Raw genomic sequence first — 19904 nt, forward strand, 5'->3', positions numbered from 1 at the left:
GTGTTGACCCACTCACTTTTTGTTTCTGCCAAAGCAATGAATAGTTACAGCCAGAGTGCCACTGCCTTTGATCTGGAAAGTGCAGCCCTCTGTGATAAGGCAGTGAGCACTCTGCCTTTGAAGGAAAGACCTCAAGTTCAGGGCTTTGCCAGGGTAGCTTGACCCATCCCCCTCGGGGGTAGGAATGGTCATGTCTTCTTGCATATTTGGTTTCATTTCCTTCTCAAATAGAAACAGAAGCCAGCTTTTTTTTTTTTTTAAAGGAGTGTTTCACAAGGATAAAAGCAAAATAATAAATGGCCAATTCAGAAGGTAGGGGGAGAATACAGATTATAAGTGTTCCCCTCACAACTTCGTTTATAAAAGGCACAATTCTAGCTCAGCCGTGAGAGGAACGATTCCTGTGGTTGGGCTTTGGGCTCTTCTGAAGCCCATTATGACTGCCCCATTCATAGCATTGCTATCGCTGTGGAATTCTTTGGCGAGTGACGCACAGTTCAAGAAAGGGGAAGCTATATTTTTTTTTTCTTTTTTCTCTTATTGAAAAAAAAAAAAGAAATTCTTGCAGAGGTAGATTTTCCAAGGGAGGGCTCAGGACCACAAATTCATACCACCTCCAAAAGAAGACAAAGACTCTCCTTAGAAAATATTTCTAAGTGAAAAAGCCTTTAGACAGAAACCCAGTGAGGTGGCCTGTTGCCAAACCCACCCCTTTTCTGCCTTCCCCGTGGAATCTCGTTGAAGTGGAAACCTTCAAGAGGTTAGTCCTCCCTTTCCAGGCCAGCAGGCCACGTGCCCACCGAAGTGTCGGAGGCCATGGCAAAGGCCCTGTCTAGATGTGGAGGTGCTTTTCGAGCTCACTGTCTGCGACATGGCAGGACCCACTGTGGATCTGAGCCTCCCAGGGGATGGAAGGTCCGATGGTCAGGGCTCTCTCACTCCAGCCTGACCATGCTGGGAGCTAGAATTGCTTAATGAAAAAAAAGAGTGGTTGCAGAGATGCAGGGTGTCTCACAGATCCCCAGGGCCAGGAGTAGGAGGAAGTTCTGGGGCCAGGGTCTCTGGAGATGCCAGGACCTTCTGTCCATGTTCAGCACAGCTTGCGTTTGTGAGCCGTGTCTTCCTGCCCCTGCTGCAGACTGACTTTCTCACAGCTTGTCCACAGGCAGGCTCGTGGGCAGCCTATAGCACCTTTTATTAAGTCCTCCTCCTGTTTCCAGATCCTGTGGGGTCAGATGTGGTTGGAAGATCAGAGTACTTGAGCTGTTAGAAGAATACCAACCATATATCAATCATGTATTACTTAATACCCCAGCGGGGTCCTGGGAAGCACCCCTCAGTCAGACACATGGACACCTCCAGGTTGCCAGGGAACAGTGTTTAAGTGGATTACTGCCTACTACCAGCAGCCTCATGTCAGTCAAGGCTAGTTTTGCAGCCTTTTGTGTCTACCGTAAATGTCAAAAAAAAAATGCCTGCAGTTTTCAGAGATTCTGGATTTCTGAATTGTGGATGAGGGAATGTAGACTTCTTAGAACTCCATCAACCTTGAGCATGTATAACCTCTCTACCTGAATATTCATTGGAATAACCTTTGTACCTGAGTTTCAGTTGAAGCTGAAGCTCCAGTACTTTGGCCACCTGATGCGAAGAGCTGACTCATTGGAAAAGACCCTGATGCTGGGAAAGATTGAAGGCAGGAGGAGAAGGGGATGACAGAGGATGAGATGGTTGCGTGGCATCACCAACGCAATGGACATGAGTTTTGAGTAGGCTCCGGGAGTTGGTGGTGGACAGGGAAGCCTGGCATGCTGCAGTCCATGGGGTCGCAAAGAGTTGGACATGACTGAGGAACTGAACTGAACTGATCTGACTTTCAGTGCTGATTTTCCAGGAGAGAGACTTTGATTAGTCTAGCTATGGTCAGGTGGCCATTCTTGGTCCAATCAACTGAGGCCCCTTGAGGCCTGGCTATGAGGCTGTGGTGGGGAAAAAGACTCTGATTGGTCTAGCTGCAGTCAGGTGGCCGCTGCTGGTCCAGTCAGCTGAGGCCTGGCTGTGGGTCATGGTGGGCAGCTTTGGAGATAGGGAGCCGAGCAGCCTGCTCAGCATGGATACCACACAGAGGGCCAGGCAGGACTGGGGTGAACAGCTGTGATGGCCTCAAAGTTAACTAGTCTCCACCTTAGTAAGTCTTTGTAACTACTGACAGAGACAGAACGACCAAAACACAAAGAACCACAAGTGTCCTCTTCACCATCCTGGCCCTAGAGCACCAGGGCAAGTCCTCCAGGCCTCCATCAAGCAGATGTGGTGGTGTGGCTCTCAATCCCCCAAGCCTGTCTCACCTTCCCTGTTTGCGGCTTCCCCATCAAGTGTAAGTCCTGACAACAGGTGAACCAGTGGAAAGCTGGGACCTACCCTAAACAGACTGAGAGAAGGAGAAGGGGATGACAGAGGACGAGATGGTTGGATGGCATCACCGACTCAATGGACATGAGTTTGAGTAAGCTCCGGGAGCTGGTGATGGACAGGGCCTGGTGTGCTGCAACCCATGGGGTCACAATGAGTCAGACACGACCGAGCGACTGAACTGAACTGATCCCAAACAGCTTCAATTCAGATTTCATCTTGGCACACATCAGCCAGGCAAGAGGGATGTTCCAAGCTTCTCTCCTTAGGGTATATGATTATATAACTTTTAAGAAGATTTTACCTCCCTCTATACAACTGGGGACTTTCCTGGTGACCCAGATGGTAAAGAATCTGGCTGCAATGTGGGAGACCTGGGTTCAGTCCCTGGGTAGTGAAGATCCCCTGGAGGAGGGCATGGCAACCCACTCCGGTATTCTTGCCTGGAGAATCCCCATGGACAGAGAAGCCTGGCGGGCTACAGTCCGTGGGGCCACAAAGAATCGAACACGACTGAGCGATTAAGCATAGCACATACAACTGAGGATGTAAGAGTGTTGATACTGCCCAAAGTTGAAACCCAACACCTCATGTTATTTATCAGGAAATTAATTGCCCAGCCAGGGCAGCTCAGAGGGGAATATTCAGAGAATTTTGAGAGGTTCTGAGATGCTCAAGTTTTATAAAGTTTATCCTGTGTCCCTTTGGGACATACTGCTATACCTTCCTAGAGATGTGGGGTGCCCTGATTTCTGAGGAGAATCCTCGGAAAAGGAGATGGACAAATGGAGTGAGTTCCAGCTGAGCAGGGGAAGGAAGTGTTACCTCTGGGCTCTGCTGTGGGGCTAGAGGCTCTCCAAACTGCCCAAGCCATGGACAGTGTCTGCAGGAGGAAGAGTAGAGTTGAGTGTACCTTCTTGCCTGGGTTCATGTCAGAATCCCTCCATCTGAGGTTGGGGTCCCCTGATTTGCAGAGTCTCTGCTTCCCTGATGTTCACATCAAAGAACCCGGGTATACCATCTTCATCCCTTTCAAGTTTGGTCTTTCTAACTTACCTCAAAGAGCCTCTACTTTTCTACCCAAATCCCATTTTCATTTCTGCCTAAATCACAGTGTGTACTTAGAAGCCAGAGAAGTTCATAAAAGTGGTGGTTTGTTTTCAGCATGGTGTCTTTGGTACCTTTGACTCCCAGAGTTCTCAATTCAGAAGGAAAACAGTGATGAACCAGGGTCTGGCCCTGCCCGTCAAGGGGCTCTGGGTAGCCACACATATTATCTGAGCCTCACATGCTCAGCTGTAAGAAGGAATGATGACAACACCCTCCTGAAATGTATAGACACTGCTTAGCATGCTTCATGGCACAGAGCAAATAACGTTTTTTATGATTTTATCATCATCATCACCATTGTCATTATTACTGTAGTTGAATGAATCCCCTCAAAGCCCAGTTACTGCAGATATTGAAGCAGCTCTGCAGTTTAAATGTAATCCTTCATTTTGAAACTGCTTTAGGATCCATCCTTACAATGAACCACTAGAGGAAGCCTAATATGTGGAGAAGATATATCCATCCATTCAAGATTGGGACTCTGTGTTGCCCCTCTCCCAGTGACTTCCCGGCATGCTTATAGGAAACCTCAGGTTCCCAAAGAGCACCCCAAAATTCTTGTCAAATTAACCTCCCAGAACCTGATCCCAATTTACATTTAAGTCTCCCATAGTTCTTTCATTGACCTTCATCTTGGGTTATTTCATCTAAATGAAGGGACAGCTGACCCCAGCCTGCCACCTGGGGGAATGGATCATTCCTTCCAGTATGCCTGTCCTCTTGACAGCTCAGATCAGACCTGTGAGTATTTTCACAGTCTGCCTCATCCGGAGTTTGCTGTTTACTTGTCCACAAGACCACCAGGTCCTTGAAAAGCATGCATGATTTATCTTTCTTTCCCAAGCAGTGTCAGAACAGTGCCTTGTGTGAGAGAGGTCCTCCATCCACATTTATTAAATGAAGCATTGTTACTTTGCTTACTTGGGAAACTGCCCTTCACAGTTGACCCCCCCCCACCACCACCACAACTAACTAGAACAGCCAAGTTGAACACCTGCACTCTACCCCTATAGCTTCTTTCTAGCGTTCTAAGACAAGATTCCCAGTGGACATGTTGGTCAGTAGCACTGTGTGGGAGACGAGCTCAATGGAAAGCTGCTGAACACAGTGGCAGTTTAGTGAATGTCACCCCATCTCAAAAGCTGCGGAACCTGGGTGAGGCAACATGTCTGCTCTGACAAGACCTCTCCACTTAGGATGCCAGAGTCTAAACTGAGGCCTTGCCAGCTCCAGAAGCCTTTTGTTTTACCCCTGCCTTTGTTTATCCGAGGCACCAGAAGGCCCTCCTGGGGAAGGCTCACAGTGGAGATAAAAGACTTGGCAGAAACAACACAAAGATGTTGGCATTTCTCTCTCTGAAAGTTCCTTTGTAAAATAATCATACAAACTGCGTTAGAATTAGGTGACTGAGAGAGAGAAAACAGTGCATTTATCTTTCTCAATTACCTATGAAAGAGCAAAATCCATTCATATTATTATTTTTTAAAGTCCTCTCTTCCCTACTTCAAACAGTGCCTTGTGTGAGAGAGATCCTCCATCCACATTTATTAAATGAAGCATTGTTACTTTGCTTACTTATAACAATGTAAGTCCTAGCTTACTGGATGTCCTAGCTAATGCAATAAGACAAGAAAAGGAAGTAAAAGGTACACAGATTGGGGGAAAAGAAAGCTATCTTTGTTTGCTGGGGGAAAGTATCTTTGTTTGCAGATGGCATAATAATCTGTAGAAAATCCAAATGAATCAACAGAAAACTAAAAACCTCCTGGATTATAACAAGGTTGCAGAATACAAGTACAAAAGTCAGTCACTTCCCTATATAATAGCAATGAGCATGTGGAGTTTGAAATTAAGAACACAATGCCAGGGACTTTCCTGGCAGTCTAGTGGTTAAGACTCTGCTTCCCCTACAGGGGGCATGGGTCCAATCCCTGGTCAAAGAACTAAGATTCTGCATGCCGTGCCTCACAGCCAAGATGTAAAAAAGAACACTACTGAAATTCTTAAAATAAAAACACAATGTTGTTTACATTAGCACCCGCAAAATGAAATAATCAGGTTTAAATCTAACAAAATATGTATAAGATCTGTATGTGGAAAGCTATAAAACTCTGATGAATGAAATGAAACAATAATATTAATGTGAAAATATTCCATGTTAGTGGAAAGATATCAAGATGTTAGTTCTTTCCAATTTGATCTATAGATTAAGTAATCCTGGTCAAAATACCAGCAGGTTATTTTGGGGCTATCAACAAACTGATTCTGAAGTTCATACCATAAGATGAAAATATTTACCAAGTCCTTCTGTGAGGCAGATCCTGGGACTGACCAAAGATGAAAGTTTAACTCCTTATCCTCCAAGGGCTCCAATTTCCGTCAGTTCTTTCATCTAAAGGTAATTTGCAATCCACCCCCTTCAAACTTCTGTAGCAAAAGGACTCACCTTATAAGAAATTCAAGACAGTAGGATTTGAGGGCTGTAATGGAGGTGTGTGCAAAGTGCAGGTGGAGATTGCAAGTCAGAAGTGGCACGAGAAGAGACGGCTCTGGAGTAGAAGCTTCTGGGGTGTCAGAAATATTCCAGAAAGCTAAGTGAGTGGAGGAATTTCCAGACAGACAGAACAATCTAGGTAAAGGTGTGAGATCATGGCGTGTTCTGGGAGCTCATTTGGTTCCAGCAGCAGCAGCAGAAATCAGGATTTCCATCGTACCTGGGGAAATGGCTCTTACAAGTGTCCTAGAGACTTATGTGTCCCCTTTCTGTTTCTTATTCCTACACCATTTCTTCCAGGACCTTCTACTGCAACGCACAGTCCTGCAGCTTTTCTCCAGTGGCTGAGGAGCACTAAAACTTCAGCAAATGTGCTACTCTGGAGACACTCCAGGGCTGCTCCCCTCACTGGGAGGCCGCCTCCTCCCCTTTCTCCACCCCAGGCCCACCCTTGGTACATATTCAACTTGCTTAGAGGTTAGCACTGGTCAAAATGTTTGTTCAGCCTCATAGTTTTAGTACTTTAAGGAAAAAGAAATACTGTATCTTTGCAAAGGATAAAGAAAACAAAGTGAAGAAAAGCCCACAGAGCTCTCGCCTGCCTGCCTTTCACCCAAGTCAGAGGAGGGTCTTTCTCCATGTTCTGGGTCACGTGTTCCAAGGGGTGGGTGCAGCATGTGTCCTGGACCTGTGACCCCGGTCCCATGCCAGCTTTTCCTCTCCTGGACTGGCCTGCACCTACAAGCATCTTGCACCCCACCTGGCCCCCAAGACCCTACCCATGTCAATGTCCACCCCTTTCCCTCCTCAGATAAGCCATGTGAACTCTACTGCTCACCCCTCGGGAAGGAGTCCCCACTGCTGGTGGCCGATAGAGTCCTGGACGGCACGCCCTGCGGGCCCTACGAGACGGATCTCTGCGTGCATGGCAGGTGCCAGGTGATGTGTTTTCCTTGTGTCCTTGGCAGGGTTTTGGAGGGGAGGCTCCCTCCAGGGGGAGCTCGGGGTGGCAGAGGCCTCAGAAGGCCTGGGTGAGTGGACTTTCTCAAGAAGGCATCCCACGGGTGGTGTTGCCTCCTGCAGCCTGGCACCCCTCCCTCCCTCAACAGTGACTGAGCATGAGGCCCACCTGTGGGCCAACCAAGAGGTGAGGTGCCGAAAGAGCAGTGGCGACTTGGTCACCGCAAACGTCTTAGAGTAACTTTGGACACCACGACAAAGGGAAGAGCAGGCAGGCTACTCGGTGGACTGGAGGATGCATATGAATGTGTTTGGGGGCAAGCTTTGCTTGTTTAGCTATCAAAGATATAGTACAACTGAGCTGGTGCCTTCACAGGTGGTACCTAAAGAGGTGAATATGCCTGGCTTTGGGGCTCCACCCACTGGAATATAATCCACAAACCCATCCTGGTGTTAGATGTCTGTGATTCATTAGCATGATGAAAGATGTCATTTAAGAAGGCAAAAAGAAAGGAGGATGGCCAATCATTTTAACCATAGTGGATTTTTTTCCCCTTGCAAAGTCCAAACTAGTCCAAGAATGGAATTTTTCAGGGAAAAGCTTGACAATGTCCAGACTCCTTTGGCACTGCATGGCTCTGTTATCAAATACAAATATGTGGGAACCATAGGTGCCTTGGCCAGGCACCCTCCCAGGGAAGGAGGGGTGACGGGCCCTCGGGGCTGCCTATTGTAGCAAAGAATGTACAGAGCCTCAGGCAGTGTGAACCAGGATCTTATCATTATCGGCATGAGAAATTGCCGATGGTTCTGTTTCTCGGTAAACCTGCTAACAAGTCAAGAGCGAGATTTGTTTCCATCCTAAATTACAACATGCACTTGCAGGGGCCACAGTGCGGCCCAAGTACGTATGTTCCTTTAGCAAACATATCCCAAGTTAAAAGCACTTGTGTTCTTTAAAGCAGCCCCAGCTGAGCCACCTCCAGCATCTCAGCAGCATTTTCTGCAGTGTTGTTATCAATGTGGAAACAATTCTAAGCATCCTGACATTTTCTGGCCAGCAGGGTCCATGTTAAACGGCCATTCATGATTTCAGCTCTAGGCAGTCCAGTGTGACCTTTCCATGACTTTAGTTCTTATGGCAGCCTTTTCAATTAGAGAGACTCCCCTATGCCCTGACAGCAAAACTCTCAGCCCTTTCGTGAGTACAGCTGGGCGTTCATGAGGCCAATCGAGGTATTCTAATAGCTTTAAGTCTGTGGTCATCAGGGCACCAATGAGCCAGAGCCTGGCCGCTCTTGAGTGTGACAGGGATGACGTGTACACTTGCCCTTCTGTTCCCACGTCTGTCCCGTTACCACCTCCGAGTCCATCTCAAATGGCTCTTCCACCATCTCCATCATTATATTTACTCACCCTGCACTGGGACTAGCGCTAACCAAGCCCAGCCCCTCCTGGCAGGGCTGCGGGGGAGCACAGAGGCGCAGACAGTGGCCCCTTCATGGTGCTCTACAGCGGGTGGGGTTCATGATCCTTGGAGCCTCACCCTGACAGCGGGGAGACCCATGCCTGTTTTTGGAAGTACCATCACCTCTGCGTGGATGCCCCACCAGTCCTAGCAGAAGGCCACTGTCCTGGCAGGTGGCATCAGCACCTACCAGCCAGCACCTCATGAGAGAAGCTGGCTTTCTGAAGGAAGTTAAATCCCATCTGTAATTTTTCTAATAGTGCTCATTCTTCAGAGGGAAGCTGTGAAGGTTAACTTTTGCCCATGGTTAACTCAATACTCACAGAAATTCAAATTAGTAATGTCAGAGTTAATGAAGTTTTATAATACCATTGAGCATGTTTAAGTAAGACTGTAATATAGTATTTATGCTTAGTTACGGTGATTGCCAAAGTGGAAAGTTCTGGATTTCTGTGGTCCTTGTAAATGAGTCAGGCAAGGAATGTTGGTTAAAGAGAAGAAGAGTAGTATTAATAAAAAGAAACCTCAGGGGGTTTGTGAGCAGAGGGTCTGACTGCTCATCGATGCCATCACCTAATTATAGTGGATAAAAGGTAGAACTCTTCCATACTTTATGTGAGACAGCACTACGGAAGTGTTGCTGTGGTTTACTTGTTAGCTTTTCCTGCTGTTCCCTGCAGCTCTAACTTTTGCTATTTTAGGGTAGCGGAAGGAGTTCTGGGAACTTCTGAGGAACATGGGGAACGGCAGGGACAAGACGCTCCACAATGGCCTTTCCAGAAGATTCCACTGAGCTCCAAATAGCAGGCTGATTCAAACCATGACATGAAACATGGAAATACCATTTTACTCTGTTTTATGAGGACCAAGTTGAGTTTCATTTTAGTGAGTCACAAATTACTTAACATGCTAAAATGAAACTTAACAGCGCTCATAAAAGTGGGAGTGAATTGGGGGAAGAAACACAAACATTGTCTATTTTTCAGCAAGCCCCTATAAATCAGGAGTCCCATCATTAATGATTCCTCCTGTTGGCCTCCAGAAGCAAAGAAATCAAGTTAATATGCCTCTAATGTGCAACTTGCCTCAAAGCTGCTGACCAGTAAGGGGTGAGTCAAACAGCTGAACACGTCTGGGACCAGATGTGTTTGGCTTCATCAGCTTACGTACACTTGCAGCCAATGTACTCTAATTACAGTCACATTTCCTTGGGACCCTAGCTCATGTATGGATCCCTTGTTTGATGAACGGCAAAACATCTTCAGGGCCTGTGAGCTGCTTCAGTGAAGGGATGGTGTCTGATAATCTGTGTTCTCCAAAGAGCTATCTTGAAGGACAGACAGTCTGTGATTGCATTTCACAAAGAAAAAAAGAAGACTGGGTGGGTCACTGGCTCTTATGGACTTAAGTGATTCTGGAACCTGGAGCATATTTCAGTGGATCATTTTCAATGTCCAGAATTTATTGACCTCTTATTTTGTGTACAGTGGTTTTCTATTAGGCAAGTAGAATTACTGGTGGGATTTAGGAGATTTATAAGAGACTCTGACTTCAGAGTCCCCTTGTGTAAAGAAGGGGTCACAAGCATGTAGGAATCTCCTAGTTGAATTCAGTTCAGTTACTCAGCTGTGTCCAACTCTTTGCAACCCCATGGACTGCAGCACGCCAGGCTTCCCCGTCCATCACCAACTCCCGGAGCTTGCTCAAGCTCATGTCCATCAAGTCGGTGATGCCATCCAACCATCTCATCCTCTGTCATCCCCTTCTCCTCCTGCCTTCAGTCTTGCCCAGCATCAGGGTCTTTTCCAGTGGGTCAGTTCTTTGCATCAGGTGGCCAAAGTATTGGAGTTTCAGCTTCAGCATCAGTCCTTCCAGTGAATATTCAGGACTGATCTCCTTTAGGGTGGACTGGCTGGATCTCCTTGCAGGAAGCCCTCCTGGGTGTTTATGTACAGGCAGGCCTGTGTTTCAACAGTGCCCACCTGGTTGCTGCTTTTACCCTTCAGCCAACACCCTGAAGTGTGTGATTATTGGTGCCAAACGTTTATCCAAAGCTGTGCTTACAGCTCTGATGTCATACCCTGCATCCCTTTCACCTGATTAACCTCCCATAGCAACTTTCAGATTAAGCCTGTAGACTCAGCCACATGGTCACCCCTCTTCCATGCCAGGACTCCACTCACTCCATGGTTAAGGCAGTATAGCACACACCACGGTGGTGAAGAGAAGCAGAGGCCATCCTTCTACAAGAAGGCAGAAGCGGATGCAAGTTTTACTGAAGGAACAGAGGCCAGAGCTGGAACAGATGGAGAGTCACAACCAGAAAGAAAGCAAGATGCTTGAGGAAGTCTAGGACTTGGGAATGGAGGGTGGAAGCGAGAAGTTGGCTGAAAACAATGAGCCTCGGGTGGTGACCTTGCCCGGCCTGGCACTTGGAGCTTGACGAGCTATTAGGGAATTATCTTCAAGCTTTTCCCCAAAGTCGCGTGAAAAGCTGTTCAAGGACAGCTGGAGAAGGGAAGGGACCCCAGTCCTCCCGCGCAGCCCTCACCCTCTGGGACTAAGGGCAGAGCCCAGCTTCCCTCCTGCCGGGCCCAAATGGAAGTCTACCACCCTGCATCCAAAGTGGCCCGTCACTTGGCCATCTGTGCCTCATTCTCAAATACAAGTGGTCAGCCAGAGATCACCAGCTCCCTGAAGAAAACCAGCAGCAGGAATGAGAAAGGACCAAGAAAAACAAGCAGGAAAACTGACCCTGGCAAAAAAATTGAGATAATTACAGAATTCTGTATGCAGCCAAATGATCAACCAAGCATGCAGGCAAAATAATTTTGGGACATGGAAGAACTCAGAAATTTTATTTTCCATGCATCCTTTTGAAGAAATGAGGTGTGGTTTAGCAGGACGAGGGTGAAGGCGAGAAGGAGGAAGGCAAGCCCAGCAGAACTTGCTGGAGCGACCCGGGAGCCCGGGAGAGGCCAGGAGGGGGTCTTCATCGCTGGCTGAAAGCAGCAATTAAATTTAAAGTAAGAAGTCAGTGATGTCCCTCTAACAGCAGAGAGAGAGGGGGACAGTGGTTGGAAAATAGCTATCAAGCTGAAGAAAGGAAGTGCTTCTCCTCTCAGCCAGGAACATGAACACAAATGAGGGCTGCTGAAATCTGTGTGAGGAAGTCCCAGTTCAAAAATGAGAAAGTGAAACCACTCTGTTGAGGGAATGGTCACTGCGCTGTCCGGCTGGTAGTGCAGAAGAGAAGGCAGAGGACTTGGTTTGAAAACCAAAGTCTTCGGTTCCCCCAGCTTGATGAGAGGTCGGCATTGGCAAGCTTTTATTGAGCATGTGTTCTGTGCTCTGTACCATGCAGGCCACTGTGTTTGGGGTGAGGATAAGAACACAGAGGTTCATAAGACGCCCTCTTTCCCGGGCTTATGGTCCATCTGTGGGAAGATGAAACCAATTCACGTGAAACCTTAATGACCACAGGTGAAGGTATGGTCAAGAGCCGGTGAGAGCCTGGGTTTAGAAAGAGCAGAAAGAACATTCCACGCGCCGGGCTGTGAGCTGGGCATGCAGTGCTCAGCAGCACCAATAGGGTCCCTGTCCCCACGCACGGTGCAGACAAGGAAATGTACACTCACAGACCCGGTCATCCCGGCAGTCTGGCCCACGTGAGGAGGGAAGTGGGGGCATGGAGAGTAAGCTGTGGGCGGCACGGGGGGCCCTCGGAGGAGACAGAGCTGGCCCAGTGGAGACGTGGGGTGGAGCCAGTGCTCCTGGCAGAAGGCAGGGGTGAGGCCAGGCGTTCCAGAAACGGGCGGGTGGGAGGAGGCATCAGGGCTCCGGGCTGTGCAGGGCCTGGCTGGTGATGGTGGGACTCTGGGTTTCTTCTGACGGTGGAGCTCGTGGGAGCAGGCTGGAGGCGGTTGGACTCAGCGTGCACCAGGAGGAGGAGGGAGGGCAGCCGAGGGGTTCAGATGAGATCGAGGAAGTGAGGGCATGCTCTCCAGCCAGTGGGGTCCACGGCCACGACCTGTTCATCTTCCCCGGTGAGGGTCAGTCCCGGAGTAGAAGAGAGAAAACCCGTGTGATCGGCCCTTGGCTGAGTAATCAGGCCTCAGCTGGGTAGTGGCCATGAGCACGGACAAGAAACACATTGGAGGGTCACGGGGGAGCAAGCCGTGAGCCAGCACCTGAGTGAGATGTCAAGAAGGGGACCTGAAGCAGCCTGGAGGACTCGGATCAGGGCTGGGGAGGCGGCCGCGTCTGTGAGTTCCAGGAGAGCGGGCGGACGTGTCCTGAACTGAGAAGTCAGGGGCCGGCAGCTTCGGAGGAGGAACCGGTGCCTCAGGGTGGCCACACTGAGGTCAGTGTCCTGGCCGGAGAGTCAGGGGGAGTGAGGATTGTCAGCAGACCAGCCGCCCGTGAGCCTGGGTTGGGGGCAAGTGTGAGGTCTGAGAGCCGTCTGCACATGAGTGATGGTTGCGGCTTAGGGAGAAGGTAACATTACCAAGGAAAATCAGGAGCAGAAGGGGCACAAGAGCTACCCACTTCTGGAGCGCCCAGGTCAAGAGAAGAGGGGGCAGAGCCGTCCACGGGGCCCTGGAGAAGCACATGAGAGCCTGCCCCCTTCTCGGCCTCTGTCTTAGCATCTTTATTCCCAGTCTGGCACGTGGTAGGCACGTGACCGTGCTTTGGGTGAATGAATCAATGCACAGCACAGATGGGGCATCAGATGCTAAAGAGTGACGGATGATGAGGATGGAGACGTGGTCAGTGGATGTGATGACCAGGAGGTTATCTGTGGCTGGTGATCGTCCATCAGTGGGGCAGGATGCCAGGGAAAGCATCCAGGTTTTCCAGCACTGAAGTGGATATTCCTCACTTCTCTGCTGTTCATGGTCCATCCTTCCCCCTCCTCCAGAACACAGGGCTGGGCACTAATGCTCTCCTAGGCTTTTGCATGTTTCACAAAGAACTGTCTTTACTGAAAGAACTTGTGCCTTTCCTGCCAGGTCCCCACCATCCTGAACCTTCAGTTAAGTACACCCTGGACAGTGTCTTCCCCTTGGCGTCACACGCGCCCTGGCTTGTCAGCAGAACAGGGCTCTGACCAACAGATGCTGACTAGGAACTGGTTTGAAAGCTTAGAAACAGTAGCAGGTTTTCCTAGTGTATGTGGAAAAGTGATCCCTGGGATAAATGGGAAGACGCAAGAGTGAATTGTTTGGAGTTTCCTTTGGTTTTGTTGTCTTGTTCTCTAGAACACCAAACCTCATAAACACAGTCATTAAATCTCCTATGACAGTCAGCATCTGGTGGGCGGGGGGAGCAGAGAATTCCAGCCTCTTCCAAGTATATAATGTATTTCTTGCACTACTCTGTAGCAGAGGGAGAAAACGCCGCTGTTGGCAGATTAGTTTGGCTGTTGCCCCTTGGTTTTCAGATTCACTGCTGTTCAGACACACGCATGCCCTGCATGCCCTGCCTTTAAATGCAGTTGTCATCTAAAATAATACCAGGCAGAGAGCACAGCATGCAAAACTGTCCCAGCCCCTGAGTGCCCCAAAGAATTAACTTACAGGGTGACCCTGCGTGCATCCCTGTTTGTACCTGAGAAGCCCCTGTGACCTGAGAAGCCCACGGGGACAGACCACGACCTGCTGTAGGTGGGGCTACTTGACATCACAGGAGAGCCTGCCTGCACACGGGCCTCTGCACACGGCTCGCGTGCCTCACCCCCAAGAGGGAAGATGCGGTCCTGCATGCCTTCTCCTTGCCCTCCACCTTTTCTGGAGAGGAGGGAGTCTGTGGCAGAAAAGAGAGAGATGACAATTACCTGTTGAGCCCTGCTCTGCTCAGATTGGAGGAGGGGGAGCTTGTCCCCAGCCCCTTAGAAGGCAGGCGGTGGCCTAGGAGCAGGCTCCATCCATCCAGACAGAGCCCACCTCTCAGCCAGGCCTGAGAGGTGAGCTTGGGTTTCTCCAACCAGAGCAGAGGTCATTTTTGCAGCAACCCTCAGAGACTGAGGTTAATGCTCTCATTTTTAGAACGGGGAAACTGAGGCTCGTATCCAAATGTATAACTCTCCTCAGTTCATGATCAACATTAGCACAGCATTTTCAGAAGAGAAGCTGACCGCCCACCCACCGGTTGCTTTGCCCTAATCCGGAAGCCAGCTGGCTACAACCTGAGGTTGTGTCTGAGGATACTTCTGTTCTGAGAAGTGAAGTTTTAACAAAAGGAGCCAATTTTTAAGATTAAAACAGAATGCTGGGTAAGGGAAGACGAGAAAATAACAGAGAACCTTCCCCCTGTATCCAGCCTTTGACAGTTTAACACATAAGATACTGTGAGTCCCATGAACAAGGCTGTTGAAGGTTCCAAATCTGGGTCTCTGTGTCCTGGGTGGAGACCTGTGAGTTGGAAGTTCTGAACAGCCATAAACCGGCATCCAGGTGATCTGTGAGGCCCTCACTGAAGGCGTTTTGGGATTTATAACCAGACGTTCGGTCATGATGGAGCTTCCCGTAGGTTCTTTACTTGACCTGAGCACCACTGTAAGGGGGCCCCATTTTCGAGAGCAGAGGGAGGCCCCCACATCCGTCGAGGGGTCCTCAGTCCAGAACTGCTTTGGCTCAGGGGCACAGCTGCAGCGGGAGCTCCAGACACGGGACCTTTCCCGACAGGAAGGGGCACTTCTTCAGGACACAGGGCCGGGGTCTCTCAGCAGTGGCTGTCTCCAAGGAGGTCCCTCTCTGAGCTCCAGACCTAGCCCAGTGGTCTTCCACGAGGCCCTGGACCCGCAGCCTCACCTGGGAATTCAGCAGCAACACTAATCCTTGGGCAACAGGTGACCTACCCAGGCCTCCAGGTGGCTGCAGCGTGCTGAAGTTTAGTACATGCCACCCCTGACTAGCTTGTGTTCCTGGGCCCAGGAGGTCATTCTCTCTGTTCTGGACACTGACCACAGCTGGTCAGACCAGGAGGTGGTGTTCCTTTAGGAGGTGCTGAGTAAGGGCTGAATGGAAGGGCATACCATCTTGGTAGACTAATTTTAGCCCTCAAGAGGCATCACCCCAATGAAAAAATAAGCAGGGGACTCATGTTTTGGAAAGGATGGTACAACACCTCCCGAGAGAAATAGATGCTGACAGTGGGCCCCTGGACTTACCTGTGGATAACCTGGACTCTCAGAAAAGAGGCGAGGGCTGGCTCCTTGCAGTCCAAGCATACCCAAGTGTCACAAAGCCACTGTGCGCCCCGTGGTCCCATGGACAGCCTCCTCTCACCAGACCCCCAACTGATGGTGACTTCATCCCTGAAAGAAAGGAAATCAATTCCAAACATTGCATATTCTTAACCGTTGGATCCCATGAGGTCTAACTCAGTGTTGGTGGGGGCCTGCTACTGAGCAAGCATGCACACATTCTTTACGCTATGTTTTAGGAGCAATGGTGAGAGTCACAGTGAAGAGAGACTGTGGGCCCCCCTACCTGACTCTGCTTGTCTAGAGCGGCAGTGTCTCCTGTTGGAGGCGGGGGGCCCTGAGGACAGATGATACTGCTCTGGCTACGCAGGGGCTTTGCGAGCGTTCACTTGCACTACTGCCCTTCCTCATTCTCACTTTCTCCCCACCAACTTCCTTCTGTCAGGGACTCTTGGGCGGGAAAGCGGTTTGCTCATCTAGGAGAGCGGTGCCCTTCTTCCCAGCGAGTCCCTTCTCCTGCTCCTCCCGGAAGCTCCTCCCATGCCTGTCCGTCTTGCATCCAGGTGAATTCTTAGTCTGGCAGATTTCAAATGCAGACTTCACCTCCTAGCCGTGTCTTACCAGGAAAACCCATGGACAGAGGAGCCTGAACGACACACACACACACACACACGCACACACACACACACACGCACACACGCACACATGATGTCAGCCAGACAACAAGTAGCCTTTTGAAATTCCAGCATGGATTCTCCCCCCACATCTCCTTTTCCCAAAGGTAGTGTTTCTGGTGTTCTTTTAGCTTCCCTATTCTGAGCATTTAAAAATTCTCACAAACCCAGCATGCTTTGGGGAGAGGCCTGACCTTGTTCAGAAGGCCTTACGGTGACCTCAGTCCCAGGCTGGGGATGCCAGGGTTACCCAGCCAGCCTGGGGCCAGGAGGCAGGAGGTGAAGGACTGCTCCTGGCCCTGCCAGACACTCGCTGTGCGCCCCTAGATTTGTCAGCTGCCTTCGCTGGGCTAGGGAAAGCCATCTAGACCAAGAGGGCTGTTGGCTTAGAGTATCTAGAAAACTTTTATCTGGACACCCTGACTGAGGTATCAGTGGTACCTGCTCAAATCAGAGACCCACTATTGCTGAGCCGCAGTGTGATTAAGAGTAATAGCAAACCAGTGCGAGAGGAGTCTGGAGCTGAGAGTACCTGGGAGACGGGGAAGCCACGTGGGGAGAGGTCAGGGTGCAGGGCCAGCTCGGGAGTCCTGGCCCTGTGGCAGTACTGGAAACAGGCTGGGGACCGGGACGTTGGCCTCTGGGAGAGGAGACATGAAATTGGGCACACAGATGTGACCACAGGGCGTTTGCAGAGGCTGCCAGCTGAGGAGAACTTTGGATCTTGGCCGTCTTGTGTTCTCACTGCCTGTAATTTTATATTAAGCGTCTTCCCAGGAATTAGCCAGCAGTCCAGATCGTGAACCTAGGCAGCTCCTGCCCCGCGGTCCAGCTCGCCTCCCTCCAGGTCACACGGGGCGGTCTGCCCTGGCAAGCTGTGACAGTCAGCACTTACCAGTCTGGGTCTCCATTCGCCACTAATTCACCCCTCCATTCACTCTCTGTCCACGCCTCGCCTGGTCTCTGGTGCCAAAGCCCCTGATCTTCTCACCCTGTAGCTGTTCTTATACTAACTTTGGACACACTGGAGTTTCTTTTTTAAAAATATTGCCCCTTTCCAGTTTTCTTTCATTTGGGGACCAAGTTTGCTTTGCCCTTAGCGTATCTTCAAGTCTTCACTGAAGTACATTCAGTGACAGTATCATTTTCGGACACATGATAGTAATTTCTCACTAATTCTTTCCCAAAGAAACAAAAGCGTCCAAGGGTGAGACTCCACAGCTGTTCAGTATGAAGATTCATTTGCGCTTCATGTAGCATGCCACGGTGCCAGGGTTCTCTGAGTGTGGTCCCAGCCAGCAGCCGCAGCAGCACCCGGGAACTTCACAGGAATAGAGATACTCAGGTCCATTCAGCCCTGCTGGATCAGAAACTCCGGGAGTGGGTCCTGCATCTGTGTTTCCATGGCCCTTCTGGTGAGGCAGATATACCTTGATGATGCAGAATCACTGCCCTTATGAAACAGAGGGTTCTGGTTCAATCGGTGAGATACGTGGCCAAGACTTCGCCTCCAGGAGGTTTGCAGTGCAGCTGGCTCCATTCCCTGTGCCCCTCCCACCCACCGTGGGAGCAGGGACATAGAAGGAGGAAGGGGTACAGTCCCTGGGCCTGGCTTGTCTGGATGTAGAACCCTTCCTGGCCTGATGCAGGGTGCAGGGCAGTGAAGACCCAGTTCTTGTTCTGGAATTCTTTACTCCAGGGAAGAAGGATGGAGAGGCATTTTAGCAATTTAACTAGCAAATAATTAACCACACCAGTGTTTACTGTAACATAAACTCAGGTATGTTATTTTGCAGTCCATAAAAGTCTCATGAATTTTTTTTTAAGGAGAAACAGGAATTCACAACCTTTTTCCACTTTTTATGAACTGACTATGCTTACCTGGGGCCAGCCAGGGTCAGGGTGACCCTCCTCTGCCCTCCAAGACAGGCCTCCTTGGAAAAATTTGAGCAGCAGGGTATCTTCTTGGGCTAAATCCCCCTGACTGAGGACTAGGGGGCTCATACCCAGCCAGCCCGAGTGAGCTCTGGGCTTCCCGACCCCAGCAGAAAAGTCACTGTGGTCTCTGCTGTGCCTTCTGAGACTGTTGGCTATTCCAACCAAGATAGAATCATGGACTCATGCAGCTCCAAGGGGAACATGGGTTGTGTGAAACCGTGGCCATGCTGGGAGGTGTGGGAGCTGGTTTTCCTTCTCCCCATGGCCCCACCTCGGGCGGCTCTGGAAGGGCCTGGCCCGGGCCCCAGTGTGAGTTCCAGGCACCTGGGCCTTCACAGATCCCTCCTCCATAACAGATACTAGCGCATGTATTTGATGACTATGTGGTGTAAGGGCAAATGTAATACAAGCTGGATTGTATTCTTTTTCTCTCCTGGTTTTAAAATATTTGCTAGGGCCTCTGGAGGTGTTGTGAGCCCTCCTGCGCCAGCCTGCTGGGCCTCACGGAGAGTCAGCCCTGCAGAGTGTGCCTCTGAGTGCTACACTCAGAATAACCCAGCACTCTGCTTGTTTAGAAAATCGGCTGTGATGGCATCATCGGGTCTGCGGCCAAAGAAGACCGGTGTGGGGTCTGCAGCGGGGACGGCAAGACCTGCCGCGTGGTCAAGGGCGACTTCAGCCACACTCGGGGCACAGGTGAGCTCAGGCCTCAGGAAAGGTGACCCCAGCCACTGAGAGCAGACGGGTGCGCACGGGCCCCAAGGTGTTGCTGCAGCAACCGGACAGCCTACAAGTGCTGTGTATTTTATTGCCCCAAAGCCAATCTTATTGGATACTGTCTTGCCCAAAGTCAATGATCACTTGCCCTCCCTGCATCTTACACGTAAGGACTAGTTGGGGGGCTTCCCAGGGGGCCCAGCAGTAAAGAGTCTGCCTGCCACTGCAGGAGGCACAAGAGACACAGGTTCGATCCCTGGGTTGGGAAGATTCCCCTGGAGAAGGAAATGGTAATGCACTCCAGTATTCTTGCCTGGAGAATCCCCATGGACAGAAGAGCTTAGGAGCTTGGCGGGCTATAGTCCACGGAGTTGCAAAAAATTGGACACAACTGAATGACTGAGCATGCACCCACAGTAGTATTTAGGGCACCCTGCACTTTAGTCTTAGGATTTCTGAAAGGCAGAGAAAAACTTTATAGCCAGAATGACATGTTTAGGTTCTTTGACGTAGGTAGTCTGCCCCAGTGCTGAGTTTGGCCCCCGAGGTCCGTTCTCATGCAGCGGCCCGCTGTCCCACCAGCCCTACCCCACTCCCATCCCCCCTCGCAGCGTGTGCCAGCTTGTCTGTCTGTCCCACATATAAAGGCAACAACAAAGACACTTGGCCACATTGTTTTTACCGTTGTAAAATGATGAGGTTCTTCTCTGTCTGAATTTTCCATCAGTAAAAGGATAGCATTTACACATATCCCTAAACATGCCTGAAGCCCCATGTTCTGGGGCATCCGCGATGCGGCTCCTGGCTGGGATTGCAGAGTCCCTGTGACTCCTGCGACCCAAATGTAGCCTGGCCCCTGCCCCAGGCCTGGAGAGGTCGCAGGGTTCAGCTGATGGGCGGCATAGTCTTTCCGCTGGAACTGTC

At 50.2% G+C, this 19904-nt stretch overlaps 1 protein-coding gene across 2 annotated transcripts in view; it reads left to right on the forward strand.

Moving 5' to 3' along the window:
- Positions 1-19904, forward strand: part of ADAMTS17 (ADAM metallopeptidase with thrombospondin type 1 motif 17) — a 388819-nt gene that overhangs the window by 266282 nt on the left and 102633 nt on the right. For both annotated transcript variants that reach the window (XM_065906211.1, XM_065906212.1), the window contains 2 exons: positions 6828-6955; positions 18839-18959. In XM_065906211.1, coding sequence (XP_065762283.1) covers positions 6828-6955; positions 18839-18959 — 249 coding nt within the window. The remainder of the gene's footprint in view (positions 1-6827; positions 6956-18838; positions 18960-19904) is intronic.

The sequence above is a fragment of the Muntiacus reevesi genome, chromosome 15, assembly GCF_963930625.1.
Source record: "Muntiacus reevesi chromosome 15, mMunRee1.1, whole genome shotgun sequence".
In the NCBI taxonomy this organism is placed as follows: Eukaryota; Metazoa; Chordata; class Mammalia; order Artiodactyla; family Cervidae; genus Muntiacus; species Muntiacus reevesi.